The sequence below is a fragment of the Clavelina lepadiformis genome, chromosome 1, assembly GCF_947623445.1.
Source record: "Clavelina lepadiformis chromosome 1, kaClaLepa1.1, whole genome shotgun sequence".
NCBI lineage: Eukaryota > Metazoa > Chordata > Ascidiacea > Aplousobranchia > Clavelinidae > Clavelina > Clavelina lepadiformis.
Window position 1 is genome coordinate 27,043,140 of NC_135240.1, and position 18,582 is coordinate 27,061,721.

General features: G+C 37.0%; 3 protein-coding genes across 6 annotated transcripts; 1 reads left to right on the plus strand and 2 right to left on the minus strand.

The window, feature by feature from the left end:
- The first annotated feature begins 3,666 nt into the window (after positions 1 to 3,666).
- LOC143471037 (uncharacterized) lies at positions 3,667 to 9,177 on the plus strand. Of its 4 annotated transcripts, none has more exons than XM_076969367.1 (13): positions 3,667 to 3,810; positions 4,004 to 4,143; positions 4,377 to 4,552; positions 4,760 to 4,872; positions 5,075 to 5,214; positions 5,297 to 5,488; positions 5,756 to 5,870; positions 5,976 to 6,124; positions 6,423 to 6,659; positions 6,913 to 7,117; positions 7,557 to 7,678; positions 7,757 to 8,146; positions 8,325 to 9,177. In XM_076969367.1, the coding sequence occupies exons 1-13, from the start codon at positions 3,735 to 3,737 to the stop codon at positions 8,448 to 8,450; spliced, it is 2,181 nt and encodes a 726-aa protein (XP_076825482.1). In that variant the 5' UTR covers positions 3,667 to 3,734; the 3' UTR covers positions 8,451 to 9,177. The 4 variants fall into 4 exon arrangements, with proteins under 4 accessions (XP_076825482.1, XP_076825491.1, XP_076825499.1 ...); XM_076969376.1 differs by having other exon boundaries at positions 5,985 to 6,124; XM_076969384.1 differs by lacking the exon at positions 5,297 to 5,488.
- A 1,145-nt stretch (positions 9,178 to 10,322) lies between these two features.
- Positions 10,323 to 13,872, minus strand: LOC143459598 (transmembrane protein 184C-like). The gene is made up of 10 exons (XM_076956817.1): positions 13,694 to 13,872; positions 13,421 to 13,545; positions 12,990 to 13,157; positions 12,553 to 12,705; positions 12,328 to 12,452; positions 12,112 to 12,205; positions 11,921 to 12,033; positions 11,628 to 11,740; positions 11,240 to 11,392; positions 10,323 to 11,164 (listed from the first exon to the last, which is right to left on the minus strand). Exons 1-10 carry the CDS (start codon positions 13,716 to 13,718, stop codon positions 10,935 to 10,937), a joined length of 1,299 nt encoding a protein of 432 aa, XP_076812932.1. The 5' UTR covers positions 13,719 to 13,872; the 3' UTR covers positions 10,323 to 10,934.
- LOC143459587 (DNA-directed DNA/RNA polymerase mu-like) lies at positions 13,812 to 15,569 on the minus strand. Its single transcript, XM_076956806.1, has one exon. It carries the CDS (start codon positions 15,533 to 15,535, stop codon positions 14,072 to 14,074), a length of 1,464 nt encoding a protein of 487 aa, XP_076812921.1. The 5' UTR covers positions 15,536 to 15,569; the 3' UTR covers positions 13,812 to 14,071.
- Between the last annotated feature and the right edge of the window lie 3,013 nt (positions 15,570 to 18,582).

Below are 18,582 nucleotides of genomic sequence, written 5' to 3' on the forward strand. Positions count from 1 at the left end.
AGCGGGCCGCACAAAAATCTCAGGCGGGCCGCACTGTGGCCCGCGAGCCGCAGGTTGGACATCCCTGACTTAGGTAATATTTTACGCTATCAAAGTAGCTTGTGGCTTATACACGAAAACAGACGTTTACAAAATGAGAAGCAAACCTTAGATATAGCGCTGATCATAATCGCCTAAATATATAATCCAGTGCTATTTACTAACACCTGGTCAAGGTTTGTTTGCTCATTTTGTTTTCCAGTCAGTCATAATTTTATTGGCCCGATTCATCCCGCTTACGGCCAGTCACCATATCTAGAATGTCCTCGGTGTTCTATTTACACATTTACGTCACAATACCCTCTACTTCTTGAAAACGTGCAACTAGATCTTATTTCTATTTTGGCAAACCATATTTCCTCCCATCAGGAAACAAAAGGGAAGATTTATCTATATCATTTACAGTATATCCTGTATCATTCGAATTCGCTATACAAGCTCAAGAACCAACATGATTTAATTGAAATATCGAGGGGCCGGGTTTATCGTGGCGTGGTGGACGTTTGTGCCTTGAAAAGGTGTAAGGTGCCATTTATATAGAAGTGACTCAGACTGTGCATGCATTGCAAAGTTTGAAAGCAGTTGTACAAAAACCATCAAATGGATCACTAAAATTTCTGTGAAATACCAAAATGTATTCTATATATTTAACTACATCAATAACATACGCAAACGAGCCCAATGATTTTGATTGTACGGTAAAAACACTTTAAAATGCGTGTGCAATAGAATGAACTGTCTTCAAACTACAATCATAGAACATCTACAACACGTAATGACCAGACACCAAGTTTTCTTGGAAGCAAATATCTGCAATCTACTCCGACATAATCCAACTACAAATCAGGCGGCACAATCAAAATTCAAATTAATAGGTAATTTCGATATTTTGATTGATTCTTGACAATTTATATCAGTATTGAGAGCAATAAACAAAATTTAAATATGATTATTATTAAAAAAATAGTACATATTATCCCAAAGTTGAAACTTTTGTTTTTTTGTTGAAAATTTGAAAATAATTTATAGGAATAAATAAACAATACGATTTCTCTACCTAATAATCACATGATCTAGGCATATTCTAGAGGTCACATGACAGATACTTTGAACTTTTGTCCGCTGCCACTCAACGACGTCACCTAAAATAATTTTGCTATTTTACGGGCTCGGTCGAGGGGTTTTGCCAAGAAAGGTCAGGGGCGGCAGTCAACGAGTCAAAGAACTGAATCATTTGCTCACTTTCAAGCAAGTTTGTAGAAGTATCTTAAATACTTCTCGGTTTTTCAGCCAAGTTTATTTTGAGATTTGGTAGCCTAGGCCTACTTTAGCACGGGCCCGTATGGAAAGAAAGCGTTGTGCAACTGCAATGTGCACCGCACTTTGCGCAAAATAGCTAGGCCATCTGGTGCACAAAATGGGTCAAAAGATCTATTTTGTAGGCCAACTAATTCCCAAACAGTGACTTGTGGTGCACACTTGCGCATACCGGTGCACACTTGCGCATACCGGTGCACAGTATTTGTTACCTACAGGTACACACCATGTAGTCTTTGAAAGTTACGTTGTTCCGTGCACAAAAAACTTACATTCCATACTGGAAAATACAATTCCATACCCTTTCCGAGTTATGGCCGTCATCTTGTTCTGGATGGCAAGATTTTTTCTATCGCCTTCACTTAACAATGAAAATTGTTGATCCAGTTTGACTTTTTTAAATTGCAAACGTTCCAAGCATTGGCTTGCGAAGTTTCGCTTAGGTGGGTAGCATATGAATTTCTTTACACCGTGAAGAAATTCATATGCTATGACTTTGCATGCCCATTTTCTTGTCGAAAGCTGCCCTACTTTCCGCTCCAGCAAGACACATGGTTCAAGGGTTAATATTTATGGTTTATGTTAGTGGTGTCGGTGTAGAAATACTCAACCACCTGAGATATTTGTTTACTGGACCCTTGCTCCCCAAATTGTGACATGGGTTGTGTCCTTCCGCACCAAACACGAATTTACCTCACTTTACCGTCTTTACATGCGTTTTGATGGACATTTTGCCAGGACGAGCAAAGTTGGTACTTAGCGAGTTGTTATTCAAATTTTTGAGTAAAGTATATTTTTGATTAAGGATACAAATAAAATACCATCCAAATGGAGAGTTTAGTTTAATCGTAACACTGGCAAACATAACTGTAACATTATCTTCAGCCTACTTTCGATTTCTTGACTTGGAAAATGGCGATCCTATTTTGTGAATTGCTTATGTGCTGGTAAGGATAAGATTCCTTACAATGAATGTCATTTACATAACGAACTTTGGTACTCAAATCGAAACTTTGATCATATTTTTGAAACAATAATATTTAAACTTAATTATTTATTGATTGCGTTATTGTACAAGCCAGTTAAGGAACATATTGATGAACTTTTATTGTTAGATAATGATACTAAGTAATTTGAGTCTTGTTCCTGTCGACCTATTTTATATTCATGGTTTGAATTCGAATAATCTTTCGGTACGTGACACATTCTTGTAAACCAGAGGTGACGAACCTGCGGCCCGCCAAACAATTTTGTACGATTTGACAAACGCCCATACATGCAAGGCATATAGGACTTATAGGAAATAGGGTTGCCATACCGTCCAGAAAATTCCGGACATGTCCGGAATTTAGGGTTAAATTTTGCGTCCGGGAGACAAGCAGTCTTGAACGAAGCGTCCGGTGAGACCAGCAGTCTTGAACTTTCTTTCACCTGTTTCTAATCTTTGCGCAATGCGATATCAAAAACTGATAGCACAATTGAGTCGCAGCAGTATGTCTTCAATAGATTGCCGCACTCAATCGATGTATTTTTTGCGGCCGCGGGAGCAGCTAAAAATCTGCCAAATGAAGCGGTTGTGCTTGAATGCTAATTATTATGCAAAATGTTAAAAAAATTGTGCGCCCGCTTGCTCAGCCGTAACTGACAAAGTGGCCCGCGTCATCGAATAGGTTCGTCACCCCTGTTGTAAACCAAAGTCCAGTTAATGAGTGTTTACTGTAATCTTAAAATCAGAAGTGGGGAAACCTTTCTTAATCGAAGGACGCATTTCAGTTATCTTTGGGTCAGTTAGGCTGTAGCTCCCACACTAAATAGTGCAAAGGTTGGTTTTGTTCTTTTTTTGGAAGCAAAAGGCTGCACAAACCTCTCGAAAAAATCACACTTTTCCCACTTCTGTCTCAAATGCATCATTAAACACCATACAATAACTACAACGCAGAATATGCAACATAATATTAATTTTGTTTGGTTAAATAAGGACATACCGGTAATATGGTGGAGTGAAGAAATTTTGTTTGAAATTAAAGAAAAAAGTCCAGTTGCACCTCTGACAAATGACATGAAACTAGCACTAGGCAATATTGCAAGTTTCAATATTGAGAGAACAAAGCCCAATGAATAGGGAACATCCCATCACAGATATGTACTGGCTGTAGGTTTTGATCATGTGACACTGTAGTACTGATTCGTGGCTGAAATAATGCAGACAGTGTGTACTCAAACCTAGACTCTACTTTTTCTATATTTATGTTCCTCGCATGTATATACTTTGCTATGAAAACTTTATGATTTCCTTGTAATGACAGCCCAAGTTTGATAAATTTTATTGAAACTAAATAAAATTTGATTTTAAATCAATCATTACTATTTCTATAATCATGTCTTCGAATCCTGCGATCGATGCCAATGAGACAATGGCCAAGTTGTTGGCTCTTGAAAACAGGACTGGATATCGTAAGTTAGCAGAATAATTATGCTGATATTTAAAGTTGTCATATCTTTCTTAACATGTCGTATTTTCAAAAACATTGTTCTTGATGTTACATCTGTGCTCTTGCTTGAAGTAACGCCACAAATTATTGCCAACCCACTTTGCTCAACATATATTATTGTATTTTATCCTGTTATCTACTGTCAATTTTAACAGGAATGCAACAATTCAATGGTCAACGCAAATTTTGGAATCCGAACTGGGACAAGCCGACGCCACCTAGAGGATGTGAAGTTTTTGTTGGAAAAATTCCAAGAAATCTCTTTGAAGATGAACTTGTCCCTGTATTTGAAAAAGTAATGTAACAGCAGCAGTTGTCTAGTTACATCCAGGCTAGGTTTTGTGTGTTACTATTGATAATGATTAACAAAGCAGCACAGTTGCATGCCGTAGTTTATAGTCAGTTCAAAGTCACCATATCGCAACCTTAACTTTATGCCATTGGGACCATTAGTACTCCACTGGTATATTTACTAATGAAAAGGTTCGTATGCCACCAATTTGTTGCTAATGTTTATATTTATGCCAGATGGGAGAGATATATGAATTGAGATTGATGATGGATTTTAGTGGCTACAACCGTGGCTATGCTTTTGTTTGCTTCACAACTCATGAGCATGCACAGCTTGCAATCAGTCGTCTTGATAATTATGAAATTCGTCCTGGAATGAGGATTGGGGTTTGCAGAAGTGTTGACAATTGCAGGTAATGCAGGTTATCGACTGTATAACAGTGGAAAGTGTGTAAGCATGAAATTAAACTGGTTTAATTCAATCAATCCCACTAATGTGTAGTTTGTAGCAAGTTTCAAGTTTTGTATTTGCAAAGTGTATATACATACCTTTTAAAAAAACAAATTGTAAAATCATACGTGAGTGTGTTAGCATGAACCTGGATGGATTTGCTACATAGGTTGTTTGTGGGCGGCATCCCAAAGAACAAGACTCAGCATGAGATCAAACTAGCCATGTGTGAGATTTCCGAAGATGTCAGTGATGTCATAGTATATCCAGGAAGTGAACTGGGTAGTTAAATATTTGGAACAAAAATTGAAAACTCAGGAGAATTTTAAACCCTTTCAGAATTTATTATCTGTTTTGTTCTCATATTCAGGAGTAGTAATCTTAGTTTATGTTCATTTGCGTTTTTGTTTTAGTTAAAAGTACACAGATAAAAATGGCACACACCGTTTTCAGCGAAAGTAACAAAAAGCTGCTTTTGTTTTAGATGAACAAAATCGAGGTTTTGCATTTGTGGAATATAAAACCCACAGATCGGCTGCAATGGCACGAAGAAAATTAATTCCAGGCCGAATTACTTTATTTGGAAATGAAATAGTAACTGATTGGGCAGAACCAGAAGTTGACGTAAGCAAATGATTCTTCTGTAGTTTTACAGGTCGCTATGATGTAATATTTTATATCGGGAATGTAAAAGCTTCTTGTGCAGGCAAATGAAAGTCTAAGCAGAATCAAGAATGTTTATGTTCGGAACCTCAAGATTACCACGAGTGAACACACAGTTTTCTCAGCATTCAATGTATTGAGACCAGGAGCAATTGAGAAAGTTAAGAAGATAGAGGATAAAGATTATGCATTTGTGCATTTCCTTCATCGTGAAGATGCATTATATGCCGTTCAGGTTATCGATATTATATAATGAGAAACTTAGTGACGAATGAAGTGTAAGTTAGTTCAGGCAGTTTATATTTTATTGCGATTTAGCTTTGTGAGGAGATAGTTTGAATCAATGATAATATAAAGTTGGTAGTTGGAACGGATGTGAACAGAAAGCTTAAAAAGTGACGTAAATTGCAATCCATGCGTAAAAATCACTTTAACTACGTAAGCCGAATATCGATTTTTCAGTTTGTTCAGCTTCATTTAAAAGTATGTGCTTGTGGGACAGGTTATGAATGGTCAGAAGATAGATGGTCAGGAGGTGCAAGTCTCGCTTGCCAAACCTCCTTCCAACAAACACGACACCGGGAACCCCCTTCTTCCAACCCTCACACACTCCAGTAGTAAGTAGCTCGCATTATTTTCCTCACCATGAGTAACTTAAAGTTGTACCAATGAAATAGTTTCTATTTTGAAAAAAAACTAGAAAATATTTTGAGCCTTCTTAGATGTCACAGGCATCAACCAATCGCAAGCGTTCGGTCGAATTAATGGTTTGATGATGACCCGGCCTGGTCAAGCCTCACAGATACAGAACAACCCTCTGCAACAATACAACAGCCAGCCAACATCGGACTACAACAATCTGATTAGAGCGGTATGAATTGCATGAAGTAGCGGGACTAACTTTTTTAAATTACTGTGTAATTGTGGATTCTAGAAAATGTCATAATAAAGTCGATTAAACCCAATACTTCGGTTTGCGATTTTGGTTTAATTTCCAGTCACTGTTTAATGAGCTGGGTAAATAGATTAATCGATAAATGACAGCACAGCACTTGCTTTAGGCTATTTTTTGACTTTTTAATAATATTACATAGTGTGTATATATATATAAAAGCATTGTCTTGCCTGTGATTATTTCAACTTTGGAAGTAAATGTTGTGCTTTGCAAGCAAACGGCCGCCAAGTTGCAGCAATCCTTGAGGTCTCTCCCGCCCCCAGTACTCCAGTCTTCAACTGCAGTTTCAAGGAGCATTCCTTCAACCATTCCAGGATATGTAAATAGCAGCCAGGCATCTGGCACTGCAAGTACAATAGAGTGTATTTGCAATGGTAGACAGGTGGTGAACCCAAATGAACTGACTCCTGTATCTACATTGGACCACATTGCAAAGATCCAATGCCCTGTGGTGAGAATATTACAAGAGCTTTATGAGTAAATCTATGTGACCTATTCAGATTCTTTCTTTGACTAAACGGTGTTGCTATACAACTCCTGTCTAATTGCACCACTGTTCAAACTTTAACGCTTGTGAATTTACATTGTGTGTGTAGTGGGAAATTTTATTTGTTTAAATAAGCTGCTAGATGTGTTGCTGGATTTGCAGTAAATTAGTGTTACAATTTTGCTTGTCTTTAACTAGTGTTCCTGTATGATTTTAGGTATATTTGGATGAAATTAGCACAAGATTTAACAATGGTATTCGACCTATTTATGAATTGTATTGCGAAAATTCTAATGGAATTGCACGATACGTTTATCGTATCACTTTCCTTGGGGAGCGTTACATGCCACCCACCAACCAGTATTCAAATGATGTGTCGGAAGCAAGAATGATCGCTGCAGAATACGTCATCAAACAGATTGGTGAGTCTGTATTTTTCGACTTAGTCCCTCATAGATATCGGTTAGAGTTTTGTGAACACACACATGGACATATAATTATATAAATATATTGTGATTGTGAAATACAAATATATCTCTAAAGTATCTGTATGTGCAATATGTTCAATTCATGTTTGTTAACTGTTAAGTACTTGTAGTCTTGGCCGTACAGGGAAACCTAAGTTACACGACCACCCTTGGTAGCTAGAAAAACTGGTTTCATTGTTGAGGTGTTCACTGTTCATCTCACTGGGTCTTGGTCTAAAGCAGAGCCAACTTGAATTTAATATCAATTCAATATCCTTGTGTTCATGAGCCAAAAGTCACTGTAAATTTAGTAGCAAACACTCTACAGCCATTTTGTTTGTGATGAAAACAACACTGCTATAATTCTGAATTCCTCACAATTTCTTTCTCTCAGATCCCTGGTTGAAGAAGAAAATGTCAGAATTGGTGATGAGCAATGTTGTTAAAACCCAACCACCTCCTTCCAATGCAAGGCAACCTACTTCTAATGCTGTCGCACTTTGGGGAATGGCAAATGTATTTACATTTTATGTTCTCCATCAAAAAAATCAGATTATCAACAGAATTTTATTTTGTTTATGTCACGCAATCAAGAAGCCACTACCTTCTCTTTCGAATGACTTTAATGGAAATAATGGATTTCGTGCCAGTCTGCCACCACCCACCAGCAACGGTTTACTTGGAACATTGTCACAATCTAATAATGGGTTGCTAAGCGGTATACAGGTCTCTGCTTCGAATGGATTGCTAGGTACTCAACCAGCTAGGAGTGCAAATGGATTGCTAGGAAACATTACGCTTCCAAGCGCAAACAGTCTTTGTGAGAGTCAAGATGCTTCAACAAACAACTTACTAGCTGGTAGTTTGTTGGGGAATTTCACAATGCCGCCAAGCAAGTTCCTAAACAACACAACGTCATCTTCATCTAAACTTGTGGATAGCGTCTGGAATCAGATGAAGGGGAGCGCTGGGCAGCAGCTCTCTGTGAGTTCTACCCACCTTTAAGTTATACTAAGATGCATTATTTGCTAAAGTTTCTTGTTTTTCTACCAGTACTGCTTTAGCTGTTTGTTTATTCACATTCCGTGTAATAGACAAAAAGGTAGTTTGAAAGCAGTTTTTTGCAAATTAGTTGTTTTAATGTTATTAATTTTTTCCCCAGCAATCTATTGGCTGTTCCTTTACCGACAGCCTCACTTCATCTCCCGGTATATCTGATGCGATCGGCCTTCTTCAAAGACGCGCTTCATCATACAATGGATTAGCTCCACCTTGTGGTGGCCTGTGAGCTACTACGATGGACGCATTACTCTATAACTCTACAGGTTGCTTGAATTTCAACTTGCCAGATTTAACGTTTGCAATTTATTTCAACAGCTTTTGTTTTTAATGATTTTAGCGTTCCGATAGAAATTTTCTGTGAAATTTTACTTCGTTAGTTCGAACACTGATCGACGATCGGTTGTCAATGATATTTTTGCTCAATCAAACAATTTTTAAGACAATCATATTTGTTTTTATCGAAGATAAAATAGTTAATAACGGCTGGACATGCAATAATCAGCTTTCTGAAATATTCGGATGTAATTTGATCACTGCAATCACATTGGACTAACCAAATCCAACTAATGCATTTATCTAAAAATCGCTACGATAAAGTTTGATTTTAAGATTTAATAGGCGACATATTTTTATGTGAGAAAATAATTTCAAGAGTCGTTCTTTATATCATTTCTTCAAATTATTCTTCAATTAATTTTAAACAAGCATATACAATAAATGGAATTTACAATGTTGTGACTTAAACTGTCAACGATTCTTATATGACCCTTGATTGATATTCTTACAATTATACACACACCAGCATTTTACCAAATTCTACAAATTTGTCATCATCAACATTGACATCATAAATGTACATATTTCCTGTTTTTGTTTTTAAAAATGTTTATGATTTTCGTTTTGAAGTTCTTGTTTTTAGAAATATTTCACATGGTTCGTTCAATAAAAATTCTAAGAAGTTCATGACTTCCGTCACCACCATCAGGTGACGTTGATGTGTGATATTTTCCAGCACTGGTTGTTGCTGTACAGAATGTTACACAATATCTGTAGACTGTGCATGCCAGCTCACTAATGCTGTGGTTAGAGCCAGGTTTTTTTTTAAGGTTTGGTTTGGGTGACCGCTAAGTAGTTTTAAGAGACCGCAAGTGTTTCATTTAAATACCAAAAAATAGCAATATTTGCAAGTCCAAATTTTGGGAAACCGCTGGAGAAATTTGGGGGACCGTTTCGGTCCCCCAAAACACTGGTTAGAGCGCCGGACTCTAAACTATGCGAACCGCATTCCAAGTGATGTCAACGCCACACTTTCTTATAGCCTACAGGCTGGAGGGTTGTTCATATTTTGGGCATGTTTAACAAGTTAAATAGACTAATTTCACTCTGTTTCAACCCAAACTAAATTTGCAAAAAAAATTGGTTGAAAATTTTTTACTTTTTGACCCAGCTCGTAAGCCCTTAGTTTTCATTTCAGAAATATATACATGTGGGCTGATTTTGCGAAATCCCCAAATTGAAATTGTTGTATAACTTAGATTCACAGTGCTGTGAGAATATTTAAAATATTTTATTAAATATTACATCTGGAGACATTTCTAACAGCATTTTCTGTCGTACTTATTTGTAAAAGTAGGATTGTACTTCAAAAGACAATTGCACACATTATAGCCAATATACCACGTTTTGTTCATCACAAATGTATTCTTCTAAATCTCAATATGTTCCTTTCATAATGTGGCATACCAGTAGACAGAAGCCATTAAAAACTATTTCCATCTTAACTGGCGACTAAAGAAAAGAATTTTCAACGTTTTTTTTGCTAGAGATTCAAGGTGAAATGCAAGTGTGCCTATCGGCCATAATTCTTTGGCAAGATTTACTTTTTAAGTATTGATGATCTTTATACAAATAAAGCTTCAGATACTTGATAAATTGCAAACGAAAGGTTCCGAGGTAAAGACCCTTGTTTGTATGCTTGCAATATATATCAATACATGGATAATCTCATTGTAGGGAAAGTAACACAGAACACAAATGATTAAATTGCACGCTGTCCTAACATCAGATGCACTCCTAACATCAAAATACTAGCAAATAGTAGTTGGTACAGAATGCTTCTATTCCATGTAATCGAAAAAATGTACAAGTATACAGTGAATATAAGATACGCAAATAATTAAATCCATTCACAGTCACGGCGTAGTAGGTCTCATGCAAAACTGGAAACTTCAAATTGGTTAAAATTTTCAATAAAATTAAAACCATAATTTCCAATAACGGGAAGAAAAAAATTAAACGACTTCAATCAACTGTGTTTAAAAATAGTGTTTACATACACTTGGTAAGGTTTGTGAAGCCCATATCTGCCTACTATGTCCAACCAAAATGCATTACAGGGCCCCAAGTGATGCCACTATTTTAATGTGGGTTGTATGTTGAATAGATATCAAAAAATTCAACTTAAACTTGTGTAGAAAAAAATCATCGACAAAAGGACAATAAAAATATTTTGACAAACAATCTTAGTTTATCGTTTTAAGGCGAAATTAGTCTGGCAAGTCTGTTTCCATCAAGCATGGTGTCACTTAACACTCTCGATGACATTAAAGTGCGATATGCAAATTGTTGTATAATTCTGAAAACAGTGTGTTCAAAAATTTGCTTGATCTGTGCTGTTGTGCTGCAGTGAACCTCAGGAAAAACTGGAGCCTTAATTTTCCTTGATCTCACCATCTATGCGGGGATCATCATCGACCACACTGGTGGGTTCTTCAGACGCTAAGGCCGAGTTTGACCCATATGGGCTGGGTCCGTACCCCAGGACATTAGCCATCTCCCCGTCTGAAGACGATGGGGTCAATAAATTTGTCCTTTCATCGACAGATGAAATATCTTTCGGTTTTCTTCTCCATGGAGGTCGAACTTCACGAACCTGATCCCCTGAGAGACCAATAAGATATGATAACAACACCTGGCAACTATGACGTCATAGACTGAACCAATAAAAAAACTCACCGACTCTCTTCACGTGATCAGTGACATCATCACGGACATCGGATATGTCAAACATGTTCTTTATCGATCGATACCAGGGTATGTTATGCCCGGCGATGACGAATGGTTGATACGAGAATGTGTAGTGATGGGCTATTGCAGCAAAGAACATCTCTGCAGGGCAAAGTGACAATTTAATACTCAAAGTTTTGCATGAATAATTAATTAATGTGACTGCATTAGATCAGAATATAACCACCCACGACAAATCTGGTGATAAAAATATCCTTAATGGCACACAGAGTTGTAAAAGTTTCTACATAGCATTTTAGTCAACAGCATTCATCAGGTGACAATAGTTTCTTCCGCAAGTATTGAATAACAGTGATTGGTGAAAAATTGATATTACCGAAACATATGAGCAGGTCCTGGATCCCATTTGCAAATTGTTCCTTGGTGCTCCATCCCCATTTTATATCGATATGAATTAGTTCAACAAGCACGGCGATTGCAATACCTTGCCTGGTGTGGAACAAAGGTGAGATTTGACACATTTTCAATGTATCTCTGCATTTCTAAGACTAGGTTCAACCACTTACAAAGAATATTCAGAAATTTTACATTTTGCTTTCGATATTATCGAAAACTGAAAACTTTTCAACATTTCACAATCTGCCATGATTTGTACACAAACATGTATACCAAAAAGATGCGAAAACAACAAGCTTAACGCAGATAAACTTTCCAACTGGTTTGATTGGTTTCAATTCTTCTTTCGTCGCGAGATAGAATAAGAAAAGGCAATACATCGCCCACTAGTGGAAACAAAAGACTGCATTACTGATACGTCCATTTTCGGCAGATGCAAGCAAAACTTTGATGTGAAATCTTACGATTTGTGACATATTGTTGATTATCATGAGCCAGAGCCAGGCATACTTTGTTTCAAATTTACCTTCATGGTAAGTGTTTGTCATCTGGCAGATACTGAAATCGAAAATACTGTCAACATAATTTGCAATCACTAAACAACAATTAGTCCTAAATAGCTTATTGAGAACTATAGGAAAAGGAATTTTCAACAGCAAATTTCCATTTACTGTACTTACAAGGCTATGAGCGTTGTGATTGGTCGAATAAGTGTGTATTGCAGAACACCTTGCTTGCATCTCTGTATGAATATCCCACCCATTGGCCAGACTGGAAAGCAACAGAATGGGAAAATGTGTTTTTGCTGTAAACATTCAAAAGGTGTTAAAGTGAGGTGGAGAAATGTGCAAAATGATAAAATGTAATCTATTTTCACACAAATGCTGTGAAACACAAAAATAAACCTGAGGTTTGCTTCCAAGAGTCCCAGCAAGTTCGTATTCCCTGGTGAGGTAATTCAAAAGGTAAGCCATAAAGTTGTAGATGACGTAAGCTTCGTAGCACTCTCGTACCGTGTCAAAATATATTGCTGCGTTCGGGAATTTAATTGCAAACCACTATTGAAAAAAGTTGATAAATAATTCATTGCTTGTGTTTGATTGCATTTCATTTATATGCGCCGGTGCCTCTACCTTTAGATAATCTGATGTTTGTATATGTTGTGTACTTTTTGTCAATTGGTCCATTATCTTACAGTACCCTTACCACAAGCAACTGTTGAATTGTTTATATTACAATTGAACCAACCACTTTAAAGTTTTTACTTAACGTCAGCTACTACAAGGATGTGTGTCAAGTGGACGCAAACATAAGGTCGCTGTAAGTTCAACGTTCCACTTACACTGTCGATTGCGTAGACTGGGGCCATCCAGAGAATTCGCATGATTGGCTTCTGGAGTTCTGGTTGGGTGAAGTATATGAGATGGTGTAAAATCGTCCAGAGCGAGATTGGAATTGTAACGATGACAAATATCCCGGCAATGAACCAGGCCACTGTGTGTGGCTTGGCCTGAAAAATTTAAAACAACATTTTAAAGTTCTTTAGCGGTGACTTAAGCTACTTTGTTTAACACATATAGTTTTGACTGGACTTAAAATCTATCTATTCCACCCTGCCAAATGTGCTTTAATGCGTTACTGATTTTCAACGCCACAGGGATGCAATGTCCTCAAATATTATTAGTTCAGTTCACAGCATCACGGCATTAATCCGACAATAACGACTTTAAAAACAAAATTTGTTGGCCAGATAAACTGGTGCCAGTATATTACTTCATTGTCAATGAGATCTACAACAAGCAAAGGCAATGCAACAAGTAATATGAGAAGATAAATCACGATGACAATGGGTCGTATCCAATATCTCCAACCTCGTAGAATCAACCGTGAACTTGGCGCTAAACAGAAAAAAATGATGACATTGTGCTTCTCAACGATATGGAATACTTTTAGGCAAACTGACGGTTATTTTAGTGAGCAATAATATCAACGCTTATGTTACCTTAAACTCAGTAAAAGACGCTGTTTCAATAAAAAACTACCAACCTTCAGGCTCATTTTCCTCGTCCATCTTGAATTTTCTAGAACAAGTGACATAAAGCAACCAACTGTCAGCAATAAAACATCTTCATTGTTAACAAACTGGTTTACCATTTGAAAAAACCTGTAAATTGTTATAAAAATAATCTGTATGCATCATTTTAAAAGTTTTGAATTTCTTAATAAGTTTCTATGATAAAATAGATATATTTTTGCACAAAGGAGTTGATTGTAGATGGATTAAGCGCAATACACCTCTGGTAGTAAGTAGAAGAAAAGCCAAAAGAGAATTAAAAAATATTCAAACTAAATTTAACAAACATATATCCAATCCACAAGAAGGATCCCCAGTTACTTCACAGTAAAACCAGTTTGTATAACAAATTAGCAACATCGTTCACTGGGTGCTCTATATTCTAACTGCAATTTCTGAAATATTTCTTCCTCGGTTTCTGCAGGAAAGTTTTGCTTTGTGTCCAGTGAATGCATTCCGTGACTGGTTAGCACAATCTTCATTTCAGTCCTCGCATATCGGCGTATTTCCCGTTCGAAATGTTTCGTACCGGTCCAACCTAAGAGTGCATACGCAAACTGATGTGAAGGGACAACAATCAAATCGAGTCTAACCGCTTTCCATTCAGCTTTGCCTTCCAAGTTTGAATTTAACCACGATTTGTTAAACTTGAAAATACTGAAACATTTTTCAAAGTTGTCCATTGTTGAAGAAGCAAAATTGCCCTTGTTCAGATTGTTGCCGACATCCATTTTACGACCAGTGTATATGAAATGTTCTTTTAATTTCTCAATAATTAATACCAACTTTCCTTTCTCCTTTCCATCTTCGGGGTGAGAAATAAACAAGTCCAGGTCGTGACCCTGGGATTTCCCCCTTCGAAACCCACCAACTAAAGTCATGGTTAACTCATCACAGACTTCATTACAAGCTTTTTCGACCATTTTTATAATACACTCAGCTTCTTCAAGTTTTATGGGGGTGTTGAGATCATCGTAATGCTCCATTCCCAAGCTTTGCTCATAAGTTAGAGAGATGTTTTTGCCTTTAACATCCTCAAGTGTTCTCATGCCTAAATCATGATACCATTTCCGTGCAGTTTGTGGCCCAATGCCAAATATTCCTGTAAATAACTTCATACTTTTATAAAATGAACCATTTAAAACATCTTCAACTTCGTCGGAAAAACCTTCGCTTAAAATCTCCATCGCAACCATCTTACAGTGGCCTGCCTTCGCTGAATTATTTAAACCAATGTAGGGTAGATTTTTCAAATCTTCTTCACACACAATTTCTTTTGGATGAGCCTTTAAAGTTGCTGAACCGCGACGGAAGGCAAGTGCCCGAGCTTCTGCGTTTGCATCGCCTCGAAACAAAGCATGTTCTTCTAATATTTCAAGAGCATCGGTTAACTTTTTGTTAAAATGGTTCAGAGGTGTACATCTCTGGCAAGCGTACATAGACACGGTTGTTTTAATGCCTACTTCGTCTCCCGAATCTCGAGATTTCTTTGTTGAGGGTCCATCGTCTACATCAAGTTTGCGCTTGAGAAGCTGACTAGGTTGAATATCCATAAGTTTTTTTTCCTTCATACAACCAATGAACCAGGAAATGTCAACAAGCTTTTTGTTTTCAGCAATCGTATTTCCGGAAACTTTCTTCTTTTTCACAAGAAATTCGATCACCTCTTCACAATTGCTTTCCTGGGCAACCCACAAAGTTGCATCCTGTGGGTTTTGGGTAACTCTAAACTCGGGAAATTTGCCGGCTAAACTAGTTAAATGTTTAATTCTGGCTTGATTAAGCCGCCTCTCAACAAAATACAAAACTTCCATCGCTTTTTTTTGGTTGCGTCGCTTTCCTTGCTCTGCCGATGTAAACATTTATTTCCTGAATTATGACGTCATTGTCAGCTGCTTATTATGTGAAACTAAATCATATAATTCCATTTTAATTAATTAATGTAAACCATTTCACAACCGCAAAGTTCAAATGCAAAATAAAAAAATACACAAAATTAAAATTATTTTTATAACACTTTTAATATTATATTTCTTTCAACATATTATTAATACACAAAACGTTCTTGCAAAACATTTTTCGTAGCTAGGGTTTGAAAATGACAGGAGCGACACTTCGTGACTAAATTATAAAATATAGTTGGCCGCTAGAAAACAGCACGGAGACATTGCCTGATTGCGAGTTACGCGAGATACTACAAAAAAGTTTTGCTGCGTGATATGTTGCAAATTATAATCAAGCTCTGACACTTACATGCAGTAGTATTAAGACCTTGTGTATTTTGTGATAGTTGCACATTGGACATCAGTAACTACTTTAGTTGTTAGTGAATCGTTTTAAGTTATTTTTGAAAGTTACCAGATTTAACGCGGGCAGTTAATATCTATTTGTACACGGGGCTAATGGCTGCAAGCGCCACGCCACTTGGACATTCTAACTTTTCGTTTTGTCGCTTGATTTACTGTCTTCCTTTGATATTTTTTTACACACTCCTGCGTCTCTCTACCTTCATGCAGTAACTTCCTACATCACGTTTATTTAGTTGCTGATTGTTTAGCTTAGCTATTAGGCTACAGCAATTGTCTTCTCAGAGGTCGCACCCAGCATCTCAGCGGTCCTCCTCGACGCTTTTATGAACTAATAGAATCAGTTGTTACAAACCCTTTACGAAAGAGTTGGTTTTCGTAACTTGCAAACAGGCACTGGTTAAATTTAGGCCTGCTCTATTTTAAGCTGCTTAAGTATCTCAATTAGTGATTAACAAGGTAGGTTAAAAAAGAATGACCCTTTTGTGGTCATAATGGCAACAATAACGCAATAGACACTTGTTCAACTTACGTCCGGGGTGATGCACAGATATATCATCTAGCCCAGGGTTTACCAAACTATGGGTCGTGACCCTGTTTGGGGTTGCAAGATGTAATTTAGGGTCGTGAAAGAAACTAAACTTTTATGAATTGAATTGTTTTTGTTTATTCGCTTTACTGCTTCCATTAAGCGGTTCTTCTATTACTGTAAATTTACTTTCCTGGATTGTGTGCATTTGTATGATTTCGCTGGAGACAAAAATATCACTTGAAATGTGTGACGGAACGTTTATTGTTTTAACATCATTAACGCGTAGGTTACCCATCAAGGGGTCGCACAGAAATTTATTTTTTTAAATGGAGTCAAAAAAAAAGTTGAGGAGCCCTGAACTAGCCGACCATCCATTATTATTCTATTTAATAAATGCTACGCTTGCTATGTTATACCCAAAGTTTTTATTCTGGGCTTTTAAGCAAAACGAAATTGGTTGCAATTAAAAAATCACGCCACAAATCACGAGTTGATTTGAAATCCTTGTCTAATCGCAAAAGTTATTTTTTGCCGGTTTTCGAATCAATGAAACCGGGAAGGGCACAAGAAAAAAAGTGAAAGCCTCCATCGAAAATTGCCTTTCCGGGGTTCGAACGGTATGAACGGTACGGTACGGTACGGTACGGTACGGTACGGTACGGTACGGTACGGTACGGTACGGTACGGTACGGTACGGTACGGTACGTATAATTATCGCCGATGTTTTAGTGATGCAATTCTCACCAATACTGGAAAACATATTCCTGTCAACTCTTGCTGTTTTTTGCATTTACCGTTTGCGTAGATCTTGATAAAATTTAAACTTATTCAGATATTGAAAGCTTTCAAATCAGTAAAGATTTTTAACTACCACGCTAAATGATTTTTTTAAAGAGGTGCACTCATAACGACTGATCATGAAAGAAAATGTTGCCATGGGGATATGACACACACCCAGAAGCTGTTAGGAAATGTTTACAAATATTTCATTGGTAGTCACATAGCTATTGTCATCCCAATAAAATGTAAGTCACCAAAGGTTGAGGGCTATTATGACATCACAAATACACTTGTGCCTAAGAAAGGAGTGTTGTTTTAAGAGCATTAACTCCGACCACAGCTGCATCTGGTTGGAGTTGTGTTTTTTGGTTACTTAGTAGAACTTTAATATTAACTAAGGTCATTCTTCACAGCGCTGCTATATTTAAGGAAAAATTGTAGTCTGTAATTTCTAAGATTAAAATTTTAGAACTTTAAACATTAATTACGAAAGCGACATTTCAAAACCGTAGTTTTTATTCTGTTGCCTTTGAAACCGATTAACACAATGGAATACTTTAATCGTTATGATTACAAAGTAAATATACTTCTGTGACCTCATAATGGTGCATGAGCCGGTGCGGAGTGTTGTCAGCAAGGGTTGTCGATGTGTGACACGTTTTTTGCTCATTTCAATTTTTTAATCCGTTGTTCTAGTTTAAATGGACGTTTGAGATGTCCATGCAGTTATGTTATGAAACTGGCGATATATTACTTGAGCGGGCAACAATTTGGTTCAATATATTGGCGTTAAACAAACAAATTCGAATTGCTGAGCTGGGCCTGCTGAAGGCTCCCTGTACTTGTAGCCTAGATGAAAGACACGTAGAAATAACAAAAGCGCGTTTGTCATCGATAAAATAAGCTTTAGGGTTGTAGGAGTGGCTTAGAACGATAGCTAACACCATAATAAAATAACTTAGCAATGCTTGGACGAATTCCAAAGTTGTTTGGCACAGGCTGCTTTATGATGTAAAAACTGGTAAAAAAACTCATGGCCCAGTAAAGAGAAGAGGAAAAAATCATGGCAAGTTATGAAAATGATAATAAGTTCAACATTAAATAATCAAAACCTTAGGTTAAAACTAATTCTTTACGAGCAGAATTGTGGTTTAATTTGAGTTCTGATGACGTTACTTTCATTTATCAGTCAAAAGAAACGTAACGAAATAACGTACCTGTACGGTAATTTAAATGTTTCAGT

What these genes read in the sequence shown, in the direction of transcription:
- LOC143459598 (XM_076956817.1), bottom strand. Translation starts at nt 13,718, where the DNA reads ATGGACGAGGAAAATGAGCCTGAAG. An exon ending in GGACCTGCTCATATGTTTCG is followed by an intron (nt 11,393 to 11,627) that starts GTAATATCAATT and finishes TTTGCCCTGCAG; the next exon opens with AGATGTTCTTTGCTGCAATA. An exon ending in TGATCACGTGAAGAGAGTCG is followed by an intron (nt 11,165 to 11,239) that starts GTGAGTTTTTTT and finishes TTGGTCTCTCAG; the next exon opens with GGGATCAGGTTCGTGAAGTT.
- LOC143471037 (XM_076969367.1), top strand. Translation starts at nt 3,735, where the DNA reads ATGTCTTCGAATCCTGCGATCGATGCCAATGAGACAATGGCCAAGTTG. An exon ending in ACAACAATCTGATTAGAGCG is followed by an intron (nt 6,125 to 6,422) that starts GTATGAATTGCA and finishes GTGCTTTGCAAG; the next exon opens with CAAACGGCCGCCAAGTTGCA. An exon ending in ATACGTCATCAAACAGATTG is followed by an intron (nt 7,118 to 7,556) that starts GTGAGTCTGTAT and finishes TCTTTCTCTCAG; the next exon opens with ATCCCTGGTTGAAGAAGAAA.
- LOC143459587 (XM_076956806.1), bottom strand. Translation starts at nt 15,535, where the DNA reads ATGGAAGTTTTGTATTTTGTTGAGAGGCGGCTTAATCAAGCCAGAATT.